The 19,473-nt window shown below is 40.4% G+C and overlaps 1 protein-coding gene across 1 annotated transcript in view; it reads right to left on the bottom strand.

Moving 5' to 3' along the window:
* Window positions 1-15,700, bottom strand: part of RASSF1 (Ras association domain family member 1) — a 32,110-nt gene extending 16,410 nt beyond the window's left edge. The window contains exons 1-2 of the mRNA XM_026725454.2: window positions 14,815-15,700; window positions 2,311-2,432 (exon numbers count right to left, since the gene is read on the bottom strand). Of these exons, the coding sequence (XP_026581239.1) occupies window positions 2,311-2,432; window positions 14,815-15,145 (453 nt within the window). The 5' untranslated portion in view covers window positions 15,146-15,700. The remainder of the gene's footprint in view (window positions 1-2,310; window positions 2,433-14,814) is intronic.
* Between the last annotated feature and the right edge of the window lie 3,773 nt (window positions 15,701-19,473).

The following is a 19,473-nucleotide window of genomic DNA, read 5'->3' as shown; positions in this document are numbered from 1 at the left end:
AGAGTGCTATAATACACAATCTTTGTCTGATTTACTGTAATAAGAGGCAGATGAGCTAGCACTGTTGCTGCAATATATGCATATTTAATACTTATTAGACTATCCCATGACCTCTTGGGTTATCCTTTCAAGAGATTTTTCCTTACCAGATTCCTCAATGCCTTCAGAGCTGTGTCTTCCCTTGAAACTAGCCCATGCTCAACTGGAATAGCAGTCAAACATTGGCATAAGAAACATTTTAGGATATATTGTACTATGTCATAATTTTATGTCATAAAATGTTTCATACAAGTTACCAAATTTCAATTCCACAGGAGTCATGGGTCCCGGATTTTGGACTCATTCTATAAGTTAAGCCACTGGAGGTACATTGGTTGAAAAATTATTGTTCTATCATGTACTATTTTGCCCAGTTAAAAACTTACAGAAACAAGAGTTTTAATAGCATATAAATGGATGGATGGTATTGTAATCCTACATCTGTTTCATTTTTTTCCACTGCATAGTGAAAACTTGCTATTTCATTACTAGATTTTTATCCCACTCTTTATATATAACTCAAGGTGGCAAACAATATTCCTAATATTCCTGTCTCCTATTTTCCCCACAAGAATCCTGTGAGGTAGGTTGGTCCAAGTGTGACTGGTCTAGAGTTACCCTGCTGGCTTTTGCTCCTAAGAGAAACCTGGAACTCATAATCTTTGGGTTTCTAAGCCAGCATCTCAACCACTGATAATAAGAGCCAAAACAGGAAGAGTTGGTTGGATTACAACTAACAAACCACAAAACTGAATGCAGGTAGTCTTCAGTGTAAGACTAATTGACACCAAAATTAAGGTTATAAGTTGTGCCAGTTTTTAGGTGGATACCACACCTGGTTTTTAAACTTCTTTTTGTGGCAGTTGTTAAACAAATGTAATTAAGCAAATCCATTACCACAATGGGCATTTCTAAAATCAAACTAAGTAAATGCTAGTTTCCAGCAATAAATGCTGTAAATTGCAGTCATATGACCATGGGACACTGCAAATGGCTGTCAATGCAGGCTGGTTGCCAACTGCCCCAACTGCAATCCTGATTGTTAGTAGCTTTGGGAAAGTCCATTGTAACTTTGAATGGTCACTAAGAAATTGGTCATAAGTCAAGGACTACCTGTAGTTTCCATTTTAAAGCAAAAGAGAAGAGGGATCATTATTTCAGATTTCAGGCATTGACAACATGTACAAATACTTATAACTGTATAGTAGGAGCAAAGTAGTAATGCAAGGGCAAAAAAAATCTAACAACCTCTTGTCTGCTATGACTGTGTTCTTTAAAATAATTTTAAAAAGCAAATTCCAAATCTGCATGCTGAAAAGGCAGCGTTCCCCAAGCAATTACATCTGAGTAAAGCAGTGCTGAAAGGGAAAAAGACCAAGCCAGATGGGTTTTTAAGATAGTACAGTAGCTTAAATTATACAGCAATGCGTAACAGACAGAAATAGAAGAGCATTAGATATATATTTCTATAAGGGATGCTAGAAATCTGTTCTCTGGCAACAATGTATGAGTAATGTTGCTAAGTGGTATACAGCTCTATTAGATGACAAAGTATTAATTGCAGTGAACCTTTCCAGCTGGTTTGATGGGGGTGGGGGAGTCTTGCCTAGCTAGGTGCTTGTTTCTAGCAACTCTTGACCCCGGGGTCATTTTGGCAGCACCAAGCTCCAGCTCCAGAGAGCAGAAGCACCATTAGAAGATGAAATTCAATCTTCAAAATCACACTGAAACATTCATGATCTTGTTTGCCTTCTGGCACAAGTCTCAGATTCTATTGAAAATAGAATATTATTACATTTGGGCGCAATAAAGCTTTCCACTCTGTTTTACGAAAATTCTCTCAATCAGACAGAGGAACGATGGATTATTGACAGTCATCTAAATAATAGTTCCTCCCCCTCCCTCTTTTCTGGTATGACATTAAGCTTATTACTGGGAATGTTCATAAATGCTTATAAATCAGGTGTTATTTGTGATGTTGTAAAACTAGTGATCCCAGCAGCCCCAGGCACCATGACTAACAGTACTAGAGACCAGCTAGTGCAGTATATGCAATATAGTCACTTTATGTTGACTACTGACCCATTCCTTGTAGTGCTGGCTCTTAGTGAATTTAGAAGAAATTCACTTGCCATGTGAAATCCTTTATGTAGAAAATGTTAAGGATGGATTCTTGGATCTTTTGCCTCATTTTGGAATGTTCTTTGCCATTCCAGTATAACCATGCAACCTCCTCCCACCATTGCGTTATTATTTAAAACTGTTTCTTACCACATTAGTGTCTTTTTCTATTGTCTGCTCATTGCCTTCATCCTGCTCGTTTTTATATCTGGGACCCCTGCAATCAAGTCGAATCAGAGCACGGCATCGGTAGTGACAGATGAACTTACAATCTAAGGAAAAATAACAACAGAAGTTAAAGGGACAAAATTAAGATACAAAAGAAATGTTGCAAACAAGCAATCAAGCAGTTCATGTAACTTCAGAGATACCTTTTGATAATTCACTCATATTTTCACCCCAGAATTTTAATGAACATTTTCTTTTAACAATCTTTAGAATTTTCATTTCAACTTTGATATTTTTGTGCCCTGCAGGCCTAATCTCTGGGGCACAGCCATTGATAATTATTGGCAGAAAGACAGCAGGCCAAATAAAGATTGAGATTGCCCATAAATGAAAGGCCTGAAAGAGCCTCTGTATCCCAGTGCATCACCTTTCTTTGGCAGCTGCTCTGCTGCCTGTAAAGATAAAAGCTTTATTTTTTAAAGAAGGAGACAGCTTACTGAACTGTAACTGCTGCATGAGAGATATGCTCATTTGAAAGGAATGTCTAATGCCAATCACATGGTGCTAGGGCAGAGTGCCATCCTCACCAGAGAAAATGTGTTCCTTGATTGCTTTCCCTCCCTCAATATGTACATTCCAAGTAGTTTGTGCTTGTATCTTGGACCAACTAGAATAGACTGAAGCCAGACATCAAAATGTGCTTGTTCGCTTTTCTTCACTTTTCCTTTGATCTCCTTATAATACATGCTGGTTTGCAACATCTTTTATAAGCTGACTGGTTCAGACTTGTTCACAGTTAGCTTTGGGGTGGAGAGACAAGTTATATAATGATAGAAAAATCTATGATCAGACATTGATACTCAAAAATATAAGGGCAGAATTTGCCTCATGTCATTTTTACATAGTTTTCTGGATGGCATATGGAAATTAAAAATCACAGTTGAAACCCCTGATGCCCAAGTTAAAATCATAAAACTCACAAAAGAGAAAAATCACAAAAAGAAAACAGCAACAGTGGAGTTCACCTAACCTTGTGACCCAAAGGCCTGGAAAAACAGGTACTCCATAAGGCTGTGTTGCTGCCACCAAGAAGGAACAGCTGTGGTATCCAACAAAAGGACACTGTTCGAAGAAAAGGGCATGGAACATCCTCTCTATTACATCTCGTGGAGTGAAGGGAAATAATCACAGAAAAGCAGTCTCCCAAATACTCTGCCCTAAGCTATTTGAGGCTTTAGAGACGATAATCAGCAACTTGTGTGCAGCATGAAGAGCAGTGGTGTTATATGAACATTAGAAGAAATGGCAAAAATTGCTGTGCTGCTCCATCTAAATGCTCTTCATGGATAGCCCCACATGCAGTACAGCACATCACATTAATCCAAATGAAAGATGACTAAGATATGATTATCCATTAGCAAGGCCTCCCAGTCCAAGAATGGGTATAGTTGGTGCCAGGGTGGATAAAAATGATTTTTTTAAAAAATCAAATCAGATTTTTAAATTTAAATCATTTTTTTTTATTTTTATCAAATTTATTTTAATAAAATGCTTTTGGACTAAAAATCTATCTAAAGACAGTTTTCTATTTAAGATACATTAATAATGTATTTATTCAGCATGAAATGGAGCTTAGTTATGTAGCATGAGGCTGTATATTTTGCAATATTTACATTTTTTGTAAACTCATTCAATTAATCCAAGCTCTGCAAGCTAAATAGGAAGCCTTCATTTTGTTTGCAAATAATAATATTAAAGATTTTAACTACCAGCAAGAATGAGTCCTTACATTTAAAGAGCACCTGTCATTTCAGATCCATCATGGCAGCGCCTGTTAGCAGGCATCCGTTCACTTGCTGCCTGCCACCTCCCGCACCTTGTTGTGTCACTGACGTATCTCCAGCCATCCCATTAAAGTGAATGGGACTGTCGGTGAATCAACAGCGGGTCAGAGGAAGAGCTGCTGCAGGACAGAGATGGCAGTTGCTCATTAAAAAATATGATTTAAATCAAGTTGACTTAAATCAAGCCTTTTTACTAGTGATTTAAATGATGATTTAAATCGACTTGATTTAAATCAAATCCACCCTGGTCGGTGCCCCAGATGAGCTTCCTAGCCATAGCTACCACCTACTCTTTGAGCTGGAGCAGTGAATCCAGGTGAACTTCAAAATTGCACACCAGTTCTGACTGGGAAATACACCCACGGTCAGAACCAAAGATGAAAAATGTCCAGAACAAGGGGGCTTAAAAACCATAGTGACTCATCTTCCTGTGTTTGAGTCGAAGCCTGTTGTCCCCATTCCAGATTCTCAGCCATTGCTTGGTCAGCCTTAAGGTGGATAAATACAATTGGATACTAGGAGCACAGTGATGATAGTGCACCTTATGCTCTTTAATAACTTCACTCAGTGGCTTCATGTAGATATTAAACAGGAGCCAGGAGAGTCCGTAGTGCTGAAAGCCCATTCAAAACGGGCTTGTGCTTGATTTTGCCCCAACCCAACATGAATTGGTATTGACCATGGAGAGAGGAAGAGAATCACCATGATACGGTGCCATTTTTTACTTCTATTCTCCAAAGCTACCCAGAAAAATAACATTGTCTATACTTTTCCATGTGGATTGGGAAAAATGGGGAAAATTACAAGATTCTGTTATTTTTACAGAATGAAGGTTTGCAGAATCCAGTGGTTTTTCACTACTTAAGAGAGCCAAGCTCTTGGTTTGTACCCTGTTTGTGTCACACTTGAATTATTATAGCAGCCTATTGGCTGGGTTCAAAGACTTTGTTCCATCATTTGCTTCATGTCCAGAATACTTCTATTCTGTATCTTTCTTACTATGCCCCTACTTTTTAAAATTGCATTTGTTAAACTGGGATTTTAAGAAACATACCACTACAAATTGATGGTGTTGACTGAGTGTGCACTGCATATATGCACACTGGTTATTTGAAAGCCCTGCTGGTTGATCTTGTGCTTGTGCATTTATCCCGGGATCTTGCAAGGGTCATTTGAATATATTACATACTTGAATCTATTACATACTTTTACACTTAGAAGCTCCATTTCACTGCAATAGATTCCTGCCAGGATTACATTTAAAATTTGAATACAGTGCTTAAAGTTCTTTTTTAAGTCTTACATTGCTTCTTTTACATTGGTCCCTGTGAAGTTGCTGTAAAATAAACAAATGCTTATTTTTCACTTTGAATGTATAGCGGTTAATAATATGTCATGAACATTCAATTTAGAGGTTCCTTATTTTATGTATGGTATAAATAAGTAATTAATCCAGAAGACAGGGCATAACCTCAAACTGACAGGAGGAAAGTTCAAAAGTAATGTTAGAAAGTATTACTTCACAGAAAGAATAGTGGAAACTTGGAATCAGCTTCCTCTGGAGATTGTGGATCAATCATCAGTAACTGAGTTTAAACATGTTTGGGGTAAACTTGTTCATCATCCAAGAAAAATAAATAAAACAAAACAAAAAACAAAATTCCAAGGACAGATTTAGTGGGTCACCAGATCTTTTTTTTGAAATTAGTTTTCTTGTGTATCTACCAGTAATTAATGTATAAATTGTGATTTATTCAATGCCTTTACTGCACTTATGACTGTATTATGAATAAGATTACTACCATTAAAATGTACAATTGTATCCAATTACATCACTTTGCTTGTATATTAATGTCCTGTGTACAAAGGCTCCCTTTAAAAAAACAACCTGGCCCATTAGGATCCACAGTGTTATAACAGGGTCAGCTAGTGCTGCCACCTGCTGTGGCATTTCATATATCTTGATTATACTATATTCTAATCTAAAACTATGTCAAATTCTTGGCTTAGTTGTCCTAAGCCAAAATCTTCTACTTTGCTTTTAATTGGAGTATCCAATATTGAAAAATCAAGGGGCTTAGAATTTAAAATGTGTATGGTTCTGATGATATAAAGCTAGTTAATCCAACAAAAATATTTGTTTAGACCTAGTGGACTCTTCAGTAGGATGTTCAGATGGTTTGGTTGTTAGATTTATATTCCAATGTATAAAGTACTTTTTCCTCCGATTTTTCACCAAAACAAAACCTTATAAATTGATTGGTTATGAGCATGCTGAATCCATTTGCAATTTCTTGCTCATACAAGTTATGTTTTTTCTATAGTTACTGTTATATAGAGTAAGGATGAATAGTGGAGAGAAAAATTAAGGAATTTCAGGAATTATGCAAAACTAGGGAAGCTATTTCTAATGAAACAATTTTGATAAAATTGTAACATCATACCATTGTTTCATTTAACATGCAGAATAAATTTTAGTTATAAAAAGAAGCAGCATATATATTCCTTGCTGAGTCCTAACTCAAATTAAATTCATAGGCTTTACAACTCCAAGTATAGAAGAAATAATGATACCACATTAGTTAAACCACTTCATGCATCTGATGAAATGATCAGCAGCTCATGAAACCTTATACAGAGAGAGAGAGAGAGACAGAGACAGACACACACACATATATATGTATTTATATATAGATTTATATATTATATGTATTTATATATATATATATAAACTTGAGAAAACACACACACACACACATATACATACATACATACATACATACATACATACATACATAATCAGACTCATGATATTTGCCTTGCCACACAATACATACTTTATAAAAAATGTCTAATGGGCACAAAGCTATATAGCTATAAGAGACAACTGGAAAAATTCACAAAGGATAAAGCTATCAAAGAATATCATGTTATGATAGTTATATAATTATATTAGTATCAAAGATAGCTTGACTGTGAATGTTAGTTACTGAGTAATATGAATGATATGAGAGTGTGATATTGTGATCCTAGGCTAGTTATAGATTCTCCAGAAACATCTGGTTGGATACTGAAGGAATATAAAGTTGAATTCAATTAACATGGGCCTGATTTGGCATACAGTCTTTTAAAACACTGATATCTAATGACACTAATGAGTTATTTACATCTGCTGATTTTAGAAGAAGATTGTCTTGAGTTAATATCTACTTGGATATATGGAAAAATTACATCACTTCCAAATGAGTAACTGTATTTTTCTCTTGCAGCAAACATAACAAAGAGTCTGGTGGTACTGTATGTTCTCTGCCAATGACATTACATGACTTAATGCCATCATCCACCACGTCAGAGGAACTTACATACACTCTTTTTTCAATATGGTAAATGTCATAATCTGTATGCTCAGTACATTTTATACTGAACTACAGCCTACTATTGACACAAACCAGCGACAGGATAAAAATCTTATATTAGAGATGAATACATCAATATAGAGATTGAGAAAGATATCAACTCATCAAGGCATCTTACTGTGTAAACACTATTTGATTCTGCAGAACAATATTAGCCAGAGAGAGGGAGAGAGGGAGGGAGGGAGGGAGAGAGAGAGAGAGAGGGAGGGGGGAGGCAGAGGGAGAAGGAGAGGGAGAGAGAGATGCATAGGGACATTACGTACGTAGTAGTGCACCAGAGATAGAAAATGATTTCCCATATGACTAGGGAAGGAAGTCAGAGGGGGGAAAATAAAAAACCAGGGTAAAGTTCAGAGTACATAAAGCAAACATCCTGAAAAATGACAGGCTCAGAATAAAATTCCTACTAGTGAGTACAGATATATTGTAAAGAAGATGTGATTACCTTTTACTTGGCTGCTAGAAAGTTGAGGCTAATAAAGGTAAATCAACATCAACCAATACAACCAATGTTGCAAATACAATTTAGAAATGTGCATAAACCAGATCATACAATTACATCAGAATTAATCCCTCCCTCATCTGTTGACATGTTTGGAGGATATGTTATAGGCACTGGGAATATCAAGGACCAGATTGGTCAATTTTCACAAAATGGAAGGTATGGGGGCATGGCCAATTACTAAACAAAAAAGAACAAAACCTAGAGAAAGGAAGAGGTCATAGGGACCCAGTATATCTATATCCATTTTTTTTTTTTTGCAATAAATGCAGAGGTGGTATTTAGCAGGTTCTCACCAGTTCTGGAGAACCCGTAGCAGAAATTTTGAGTAGTTTGGAGATCTGGAAAATACCAGCTGTGACTGGAGGTTTTACAGTATCCTTCTCCTGCCACGCCCACCAAGCCACACCCATGGAACCAGTAGTAAAAAAAAAATTGAACCCCACCAGTGAATAAATGGAACCAGACAATATGTTATTCTTAGGAGAGGTTTTTATGTATTAATAGTTGTCTGTTAATGAAACTCTCCATTCACATATTAAAAAACTGCAACAGAATTGTTACTTATTTCATCATATTGTAACAAGTCATAGATCATAACTTCCTTCCATCCTGGCCTGTCAAAAGAAAAAAACCTGAATGCTGCAGTGATAATTTAAAGACATTTTTCTTTATACATGCCTGATTCTGATATAAAATTGAGCACCAAAGTATAACACAATTATATTCCATTTCAGATTGGATAGCAACTAATTTAATTAAACTTAGCTATATCCTACTTCAGTTAATAGAGTAGGTTAGGCTTGATTCAAGAAGAAATTGTAATCTGACAGAAAATGTGGTACTGAAATCATGTAGGACTTGTTCTTAAATCCTTACGATCTATATTGACTGCTTCCTAGTATGATTTGATTGCTTATTGTACCCTATGACTATTATTAAGTGTTGTACCTTATGATTCTGGACTCTTGACAAATGTATCTTTTCTTTTATGTATACTGAGAGCATCTGCACCAAGAACAAATTCCTTGTGTGTCCAAGCACACTTGGCCAATAAAGAATTCTATTCTATTCTAAATAGCAGAAAACTAGGGATTGCAACTATTTTCAAAGACTATGATATTATGTTAAACACAAGTTTGTTTATTTGCTTAAAAAAGATGGATCCTACTTTTTCAGAACAAAGAATTTCTAGCTCATCAATGTACTTGTGCATTGGCCAACCAGATACTTATAAGGCCATCAGCGATGCATCAGTTCAAAGTACCTTCTATTTCATGTTCCCTTAATAATCAGCAGATCTTTTTAAAGTACCTGTTGCCCACTAGCATAAGGAAACTTAAATTTTATATATCAACATTTATATTTATGATTTATAAATATAAATCGTACTGTATATATGGTTATATATCAACATTTACGTTTTATATTTAAATTGTTTGCCACAACATAAGCGATTATATATGAGAATTCCAAGCATGTGAATATACTGCCAAAAAGAGCAATGGGTTGCATCAATAGAGAGGGTATCAAAATGATGGTAAATGATAGTTCAGTTTATGCCTCATGAGCAGATTGCACCTGAAATTCTCTGTTCAATTCTGGTTCCCACAACTTAGGAAAGATGCTGAGAAATTTAAAAGAATGCAGAGAATAGTGATAAAGATGGTGGAAGCTTGTATGCTAAATCTTATGAAGTTTAAAAACTGACTATATTTAGTTTAAAAAAATAAAAGATGAAGGGGAGACCTAATAGAAGCTGTCTAATTCTTGAAGGGATGCCATAGAGCAGTGGCCCCCAACCTTTTTTGTGCCACGGCCCAGTACCGGCATTACAAAATGATCCATGGCCCGGTACCGGCATCAGCACGCATGACAAGGCAAGGTGAGCTGAGCGACCAGCCAGCCAACCGTCCCCCGCTTCTCCCCGCCACCTTCAACTCCTCCTTTATACGTTTGTCGATGGGCTTCGCTTCGGGACGGCTTCGGGATGGTCGCTCGGCTCGCCTTGCCTTGGGTGCTGAAAGAATCCTCACGCCTTAGTTTCGTTCAAAGCCTCCCCCCCCCCTTTGATGAAACTAAGGCACGAAGATTCCTTCAGGACCCAAACACCGCTTTCCAAACGGAAAAGCTCACCTGGAAGCACTTTCTCGTCAAACAAGATGGCGGCGCCTAGCAAACCGGCGGCCCGGTAGGAAATGTTCCACGGACTGGTACCGGTCCGCGGCCCGGTGGTTGGGGACCCCTGCCATAGAGGATACAGATTTATTCTCCATAATGCCCAAGGGTAAGGCAAGAACCTTTGGATGGAAAACGAGGTATTTCCTGGCCAGATTAAACAACCTGCATCTTGGACAGTCCCAGGTACTCCATCCCTGCAGGACAGCCATTAGTCTGGAAGGCCTGAGGATTTCTGCTCTGAGCAAGGGTTAGATAAAATATTTCCAAGATCCTTTCCAAGCTATGATTCTATGAGTTCCTCCTTCGCAACCTCTCTGATAGAAACATCTGAGGCTCCAGTTGAGCTCAGATATGTATGTTTAGCGATTCTGGATGGCTTACAAACAGTTAAAAAGAACACCAGTATAAAAAGAATAAAAACAATAATCCCCCCCATCACCCCCTTGGTGACAACCAGGAATCAAATGAGCTACTTGATAGACACTAATCCACCCTGGGTTCACCAGGACAAGGTCTTCAGGGGCTTGAGAAAGAGTGGCAAAGTGGGGGCCAGACTAATTTCTGAAGGGACGATGTTCCAAAGGGAGGGTGCCACCATGGAAAAGGTCCTTCTTCTGGGTCCCATCAGAAGTGCCTCCTTAAGGAGGCAGAACCCACAACATTCTCTGCTCTAGTGAAATGGGTGGATATAACCAAGAAGAGATGGTTCTTCAGATAATGTGATCCCAAGCCAGGAGAGGGTTTAAAGGTGATAACCATGGGTGAAATTCAACCATCTCGCATGAGGTGATAGGGATGATTGGGTTCAGTTGAGTGAACTGAACCTGGTTGGCCCCGCCCATGCCCACCCGGTTGCACCTGTGTTGGCAGCAGGGATGATACCAGCAGCAGGTGGACTGATGCGCGTGGGAAGGGAGCGTAGCATGCGGGAGATCACGGCACCAGAGCCCTTCCCAGGTGTTCCCCGGCCTGTGAGGGGAGGGTGCAATCTCCCACACCCACCCTCAGGAGCCGCAAAGTGTTCGCCGCCCCTCTGGCACCTGCCAAGCCTCCTCCCCAGTGCGCTTTGCTTCTTCCTCGCCAGAAGCACTCACATGCCCAGTAGGAAGGAGAAGACTTGCCAGGTGCCAGAGTGACGGCGAGTGCTTTGCGGCCTGTAAGGAGAGCCCAGCCGACAGTTTCCACAGCAACTGGGGGGAGAGCCAATCCATTGGGACTGCTTGAGCCCACTTGGCCTGGCTGACTCAACCACCAGGAGCTTGGGCAATGGAGAAGGCACCAGAGGGACCCCTGCCTGTCATGACTTTCTTTCAGCCCTGAAACCACCAAGTGCTGTACAGTGAGGACGGGGCGGGGGAAGAGATGGGGGGGAGGAATCGCTTCTCCTCCTCCTGCCAGAGACCCTCCTCACCCCCTCCTTCTTCAATCAAGCAGCAGTTGCTACTTAGCACAAAACCTTCGTTTCCCCGCCCCCCCAAGAAAAAGTATCAGAGAGAGAGAGAAAGGGAGGTGAGAGAGAGGGGGAGACAGAGAGAGATGAGAGAGGGAGAAATGAGGAGAAAGAGAGAGATGAGACGAGAGAGGCCAAGTGATGTTGACTTGGCCACGCTCACCCAGTCACATGACCACCAAGCCACACCCACAGAGCTGCTGGGAAAAAATTTTGAATTCCACCCCGGTGACAACCAGCACTTTGAATTGCACCTGGAAGCAAATCAGTAGCCAATGCAGCTCTTGAAGGAGAGATGATACGTGTGCACACCTGGATCTGCACAAAACCATGCGGGACATTGCATTTTGAACCAACTGGAGCTTGTGGATGCTTTTCAAGGGAAGCCCTATGTAGAGTGCATTGTAGACAGGAGGTCACTAGGGTGTGAGTGACTGTGAGCAGAGATTGTTGGTCCAGGGAAGGGTACAACTGGCACACAGCCTGCAGTTTTGCAAAGGCCTCCTGGCCACAACTATCACCTGCTCCTTGAGCAGGAGTTGCAAGTCCAAGAGAACCCCCACATTATGCACTGGGTCTGTTTGGGTTAATGCCACCCCATCCAAGACCAATGGTGGCAATTCTCCATGGACCAAGGAACCTTGAATCCAAAGCCACTCAGTCTTGCCAGGATTCAGCACTACCCCCATCTTGTTCCTGCCAGAGATAAAAAAGCATGACCAATGCAGTTTCTGTGACAATGTCATATGTGAGAATCATGTATGTATGGATCTGATCATATTACGGATATAAAACTATTTTGGAAGTGTTGTATATAGACATTTGCAATACCACATTCCTATTGGACAACCACTGCCGCCTAGCGATTGGCGGTTTAACAACAGTTGCAATTGGTCCGCCAACGGCGGGAAGTTTAAAACGATGCCATTGGCCGTGAGCCGCGAGCAGCCGCTATAAAAGAGGCTGCCGCGCCTCAAGTTTAGTTGAAGTTACGCTTAATAAAGAGCTGAATTCAACTCCAGTCTTCGAGCCCATCTTTGTTCCACAACAGAACAGGAAGCAAGTGATTGCAGAATTCTGGAAACTATTTATAGAAAAATACACAGTTCGTTGGACTTCAAAAACTTTTGTTTTGCTTGTATTGCTGTAAACTGAATGTTACTTGATTGCACGTAAGGGTTCCAATTCTGTTCAAGTCTGTACAAATCAATTTTCAAATTACAACTTGACCCAGTTTAAAAATGTAGTATGTATATATATATATATATGTTTTCTGAGGTTCTCGCGGGTATTTGTATGTGGATCTTTGGTTGTTGGGTTTCTCCCGCGTAGATTCAAAGTGTCTAGGCAGCAACGTTTGATGAAGTCTCATTCATCATCATCAGGCCTCTGTCTTTGGCTCTTGCTTTTCAGAGTGATGTGAGGTATGTGAGATACCTCACATCACTCTGAAAAGCAAGAGCCAAAGACAGAGGCCTGATGATGATGAATGAGACTTCATCGAAACGTTGCCGCCAGACACTTTGAATCTTACGCGGAGAAAACCCGAACAACCAAAGATCCACATATATATATATATATATATATATATATATATATATATATATATATATATATATATATCATCTACTCTTAGACCTAAATACAGATTCCTGTTTTACTAATTCACAGCAATTTCTAAACCCTAATTTGTAGTTGAATTATAATAATGTCATATTTTACATTCATATGCTTTGACAGAGCAAAAGAGACATTTTATTCTTTCCAATAAAGGAAAATGCAAGAAAGAAATCATGTAAACAACCTCGGGACTACTTCTGTCTGTCTGTTAAGAGGATTATTCTCCCAAATCCAAACAAAACTGGACCAAATTCTGTACAAAATGCCTACAAAAGGAAGAGTGAGTTTAAATATGGGCCAGATGTGGCCAGGAGTTGTGGCAAAACATTTTCCAGAAAGAAAACGTCTATAGAAGAAACAACTGGGCAGTGACTCTGGAATGTTGCTGCCTGCTCCATTCTAAGCCCTTCTCTGAATCTCTTCTGGGCCTGTGACTCACAGCACAGAGTATCTTGCCCATCCTGTGCTTCCCAATGCATGAATACACAAAAACACAATGGAAGAGCAGAAAGAGCTCCATGAGCAACATACACTACAATCCTCCCTTTAGACTAGGGGTCAGCAACCCACGGCTTTGGAGCCATATGTGACTCCTTCATCCCTCTGCTGCAGCTCCCTGTCAGCAGTTGGTGCCACAATTTTGAGAGAAACTTCCAGTTGGTGGGGAGGGGGAGAAGCACGGTGTGCTAGGAGGAGACTCTATGATGGGGGAACTGGACTTCTGGTTGGCTCCAGAATTGAATGGGGGGCTTCCGGTTAGGACCTTTGTGGCTCGTTGAGTGTTTAAGGTTGCCAACCCCTGCTTTAGACCCTCACACACTGTGACACATCTGCACACACCCTAATTAGCCCCCTTACGTAGTCCCTTACACACAACACACAGGCAGCTTGTATCACCAGTGTTGGTAAAGAGATTCAAAAGGGGAAAAAAAAAGATCTAATTGTATTGCACGCCCATGTTCAATAGTTGCTCTGGATAGAGCGTCTTTAAGAAATGCAATTTTCTCCAACACACAGCTTGCAATGAAATCTTGAACCAATGCAAAATATAACTTTCAGGGGATCTGTCCATGCAAGAGGTTCTTTCTTTCTTTCTTTCTTTCTTTCTTTCTTTCTTTCTTTCTTTCTTTCTTTCTTTCTTTCTTTCTTTCTTTCTGTCTGTCTGTCTGTCTGTCTTCCTTCCTTCCTTCCTAAGAGTTAATCAGTTTTGTCACTTCTGAATCTGTGCCTGCCCTATTCAGTTGTTCTAAAAGTTCAAACCAAAACAGTAATAAACCTGACATGGTTTTTACATGGAATAGGAGCAAGGGTCTTAACATAGCCCAAATTGTAAAGCTTTGGCCACTTTATGCACCCACCATTGGGCACTACACCCCCTTCCCCGCCCTTCTGTTACTCCCCGAAACTTCTGCGAGCGGGACTCGGGTGTGTGTGTGTGTGTGTGTGTGTGTGGAATTAAACTCCGGTACTCACAGATGCAACGGAGGCGCTTTTTGTAAACGCCCCAGATGAACTCCCCGCACAGATCGCACCAGGTGGGTTGACTCTGAGTGCAGGATCTGAAGAGGTGCCCCTCGCCGAGCTCCTCGGTCAATTTGGGATCGGTCTGGCCGCCCAGAAGGCGGATCTGGCGAACGCGGGTCAAGAGCTCGGGCACTTTTCCGGGAGAGATCCTCAAGGCGTTGGCGCGCTCTAAGCGGACGGGGCGTTCGGCCGTGCCTCGCGGGCCGCGCGTCAGGTCCAGCTGCTCCTCCAGCCCCAGGTTCTGCAGTTCGATCATCTCTTGGTGCCTGGAACCGTTCATGGCGCCCTCCTGCGCTGAGGGCGGAAGGGAAGAAAGGGCTCGGGAAGCCGCATGGGAGTCCTCATCAAGGCTCGGCTGGCGTTCCCATCCTCCCCCTCAGACCTCGTCGGAATCCTTGCCTTTCGTGCGGTTTCTTCGCTCCCGGCTCTCCTCTTGCCTCCCTCCGTTTGGAAGGAGCAGTCCGAGCCAGATCGCCTTGGATCTTTGCCCGAGGCTCAGTCAGCGGAGCCTTGTCCTGCTCTTCTCTCACCCCATTCTTCCCGGCAACAAACGGGGTGGCTTTCTGGGCTTTAGGGCAACGGCCTTCTCCTGCGCGGAAAAGTCTGGAGAAGGCAGCGGCGGCGACGACGGTTGGTGTGAACTCGGGCTGCGTCTTTAAAAGGGCTCCTCAGAGACTTTTTTTTTTTTTGCGCGCAAGCGGTCGGGTCAGCCCGCCGCCCCTTTCATTCAGGTCCCTCTCTTTCCAGCAATGGGATGGAGGGGAGGAGAGAGAGAGAGAGAGAGAGAGAGAGACGCGGGCGGTGCCTCGCTTCGGAAGCTTTGAGGCCGACGCTCCCCCTCCTCACTTCCCGCCTTAAGGCACCTCCGGAACAAGAAGTCGGTCCCACGCAGGTTCGAGGAGAGCGGTAGTCTCGCAGCGAGGAAACACTCCCCCTTGATGAGGCGGGAGGGTGGGGTAGATGCGCGAAGGGGAGAAAGCACGGTGTAGAACCGCGCCGCGGTTTTTAGCGGAGGGGCGGCTGGCTTGGAAATAAGAGAAAAAAGTTTTGGCAGAGAAAGTTGAAAGCTGCAATCTCTCCCCATCCCCCACCCCACACCCCACCCTGCCTGCTCTTTTCCCGCTGGTCGCTAAGTTGGGCTTTGCCTCGCCCTCCGCGTTCTGCTGCTGGGTGGAAGTTGGGAACCACAGCGTGGCTTGCAACGGGTAGGGCCTGATGTCAGCTCTGGGGTCGAGGGAGCCAGCAGTATGGCCCTGGGACAAATAGGGATGGGCAAAGTGCCCACCTACTATCACCAAGTATATACTGTTAAAAACCAACTCTACTATTGATTTGGACTTAAGATGAGAGGAGCCACCTTCCTCCACTTTAGACTGCAAGTTGCTAGCTAGGGAGCAACCATTCTTGCTTTATGTGGAGATATTGCTTTTTGTATGCACACAGCTTCTTCCAGGTGCAAAGGTTCTCTCAACCAGTCTTTCCTAAAGTGGGGTCTTCCTGATACTTTGAACTACAGCTTTCAGAATTGTCAAGTTGGTCCAGTAATTGGCTATGTATGTAGGTGAAAACCCTATAAATCATACTTCCAACTTTTAAGTGTAAAGTAATGGATCTCGGTGGATTACTTGCAATCTGTATTTAAGACAGTGGTTTAGCTGCTTGCTTATTGAGGTAAGAAGCCACAAGAACATCTACTTCTAGAGATCAGCACTTCCAGCCTGCAAACAAAGCTTTGTTTTTGCTTAAAATAATTGCTCAAAAGTATTTTCCTTTTGTGCAAGTAATATTCTCCAGCCTCTCTTCAGTCTTCTACAAAAGAATCTCTGCTGTATACTGTATATAAATAAGGTTTCCTATTAACTTCCTTCCCATTTTCCATTAAAGGTAAACTCTTCTTTGAATCCAGCTCAAATCTTAATGACTTCATAAAAACATCCGTATAGTTTTCTTGGTAACAATGGTTTGCCATTGCCTTCTTCAGAGATGTTTTCTCAATTTCTCAGTTTAGGCTGCAGTCCTAAGATTTCCTCACCAGATCTGATTCCACTGACTTTTTTGAGACCAGCCACAGCTGTAACAATGCAAAACAAGACTAACAAGGACGTTTCTGCATGACAGAGTTTCTGTTTTAGAATTAGATAAATGCCATAAAATAGATTCTGTACCGTACCATCAATTTTTAGGAGGCTATGTTGCATTATTATAATAAAAGAATGTTTTTCAACCCTCATTTGCCATGATAAAAATTAAGGCATCAAATAAAAAGTTTCAACCTCCAAAGTTCTCCAATGCAACCCTTAGACAAGATTTCTAATTTCAGGCTCCTTCAGGAGGAAAAGAAATATAAGAACTTTTTAGGCCATGTTCGTAGGGATGAATTAAAGTTCAAAAATCTTTTCTTTCCCATTCTTCTGTCAAACTCCATCGTTTGCATCTGCTTGTTGAGGGAAAATACAGACCATTCCATTTTTCTATATGAAAGTCTATTCTTTTTGTACTGAAAATGCAGGAGTCTTACCACCCTTTCCCCTACATATGATGATGTACTGGCAATGTACTTATATGACTGCAACAACTGAGATAGAAGTAGTAATTTTAAATTCCCATTCCAAATTGGATCAGAGTAATAAGTATGGGCTCATGGAAGAACCAAGTTCATGGTCATGAAGAGTGCCAATGATGGTAACTCAGAAGCTGCAAGCAGATCCCCAATATTAAAGTATGTGAGATGCCTTAAGCTCTTCTCCAGATGTCTTGTTTTTCACCAACATAAAAGTCTGGAAGGCCTAGAGAAGTGAGTCCTTCCATTTTAATCCCAAACTTGGGGAAAAGAATGGATCTGTCATTAGTCTGAAGTACTATAGTTTAGCCCTGCTCACTGGTGTAAATTATAGTATGATTTGGCTTGGGTGGCTTAAAGAGAGAGGAAATCGCTCATGATCTTACTAAATACAGCTTTTGTCAGCATTCATAGCAAAAGTCTTATTGAAAATCTTGGCTAAATCCTTAAGAGTGTTGATGGTGGTTGCCATAGATTCATATTACTGAGCTTACTCTTTTTCTAAAATTATCTCCAAGTCAAAAGGAGAAAAAAGAATGAAGCTAGAATGAGGGTTGCAGGCCCTTTCGCTTGCTCCAGGCACTGCATTTTGAACTCTTAGGAGAAATAGAATCCATTTGAACAAATCCAAAAACATCATTGGAAAAAACTAGAAATTGTCCTATTTTTGCTGTTTCCTGGGAAAAAGCATATTAAATTTAGAGAGGTCTCAGAAGCAATAAATACTATTAGTATCGATCTTTGTCCAGCCTGGAAACTTAAATCTGCAGCTGTATGTAATCTCAAAATGCAGAGAGGATTTCCATGTCCTCCAATCTTGCATAGTTCCTTATATTTAATATTAAAGCTGCAGTATTTTCTACATGGGAGGAGTTTTTCAGGAATAGGAAATAAGGAGAGCTCTGCTGTGAACATTGCAGCATTTTAAAGTTCACCCTAAAGTCAATTTTTCAACATAAACTTAACTGCTGAAATGTTTTCCCTTCTTGTGGCCAGCAGCTCATCTACCATTGCCAATTAGTTAAAAACCTGTTAACAAGACAATACATCCGGGATTTTATTGTTCCCAGCTTTCCTGGAATAAGGCATGTAATCAGAACATGTTATGAAAAAATAAAAGGGAAATTAATGAAGGAAAATGTTTTTAAAATGAGTTATTATGTACATGACTTAAGGATATTTCCTGACCGAAAACAAGAATTGTTACAGAGATTATATCATTTGAAGACCTTGATTTGATTCATTATTGAACAATTGGTATCTCAGCTTTGTAATGTAAAAAACTAAGCATATAGAGACAGAATGTTTTTAATCATTGTTTTTAATCAGGGTAGCAGGGACTAAGGAAGAAATAGTATAGCTGTTTTGAGGGAATTCCTGACATCTTTCCTCAAAATCATTGAGATTTCAGAATTTTTTTTCCAAAGGCAATTAAATCTTGGACTATATTATGGAGACAGAGAAGAGAGCAAGCATACTGAAAATACATGGAGTATAGAGTAAAAATATTATTCCAAAATGCATATTAAGAAATGCCTTTCTCAAAATCACAACTTTGGCTAGATGAAAAAAACCAGAGGGCTATGATTTTCAGAAATAACTTAAAATTTGTTAAAGATCTTAGAAATATTAAGAATAGATTTAATATCTAAATATCCCTCTGGTTTTTTCATTTATTCCATCTTCTGCAATTTTTGCATGAGATTATTAGTTATTCAGTAGCACTAAAACTCATATATAGCAGATTATTAATGTTCTTTTATTAACAAAATAAGTACTAAATAACAGTCAGCTTTTTTACTAGCATGGAAAATGTCATGTGATATACTGTGAAACCATACAGCTCAGTAAACCGAAATTCTTAATTTACCACATCCTTTCCCCTTTTCTTCTCTCAAAGCCAGTTCTTCTGACATGGAAAAAATATACAATCAAACACTTGTATAATTGAGAAATTGTGGTGTAGTTGACAATGCTACCTCTTGACCTATCTCATTTCCACAACACAAACATGTTAACCAGTTTTGATAATTTGTAAATATCAAGGC

This window comes from Pseudonaja textilis, chromosome 2, assembly GCF_049901715.1.
Source record: "Pseudonaja textilis isolate UNSWEBS1 chromosome 2, rPseTex1.2, whole genome shotgun sequence".
NCBI classification, from domain to species: Eukaryota; Metazoa; Chordata; class Lepidosauria; order Squamata; family Elapidae; genus Pseudonaja; species Pseudonaja textilis.
Note: the sequence above shows the minus strand (reverse complement) of the source record. Positions and strands in the feature narration are given on the sequence as shown.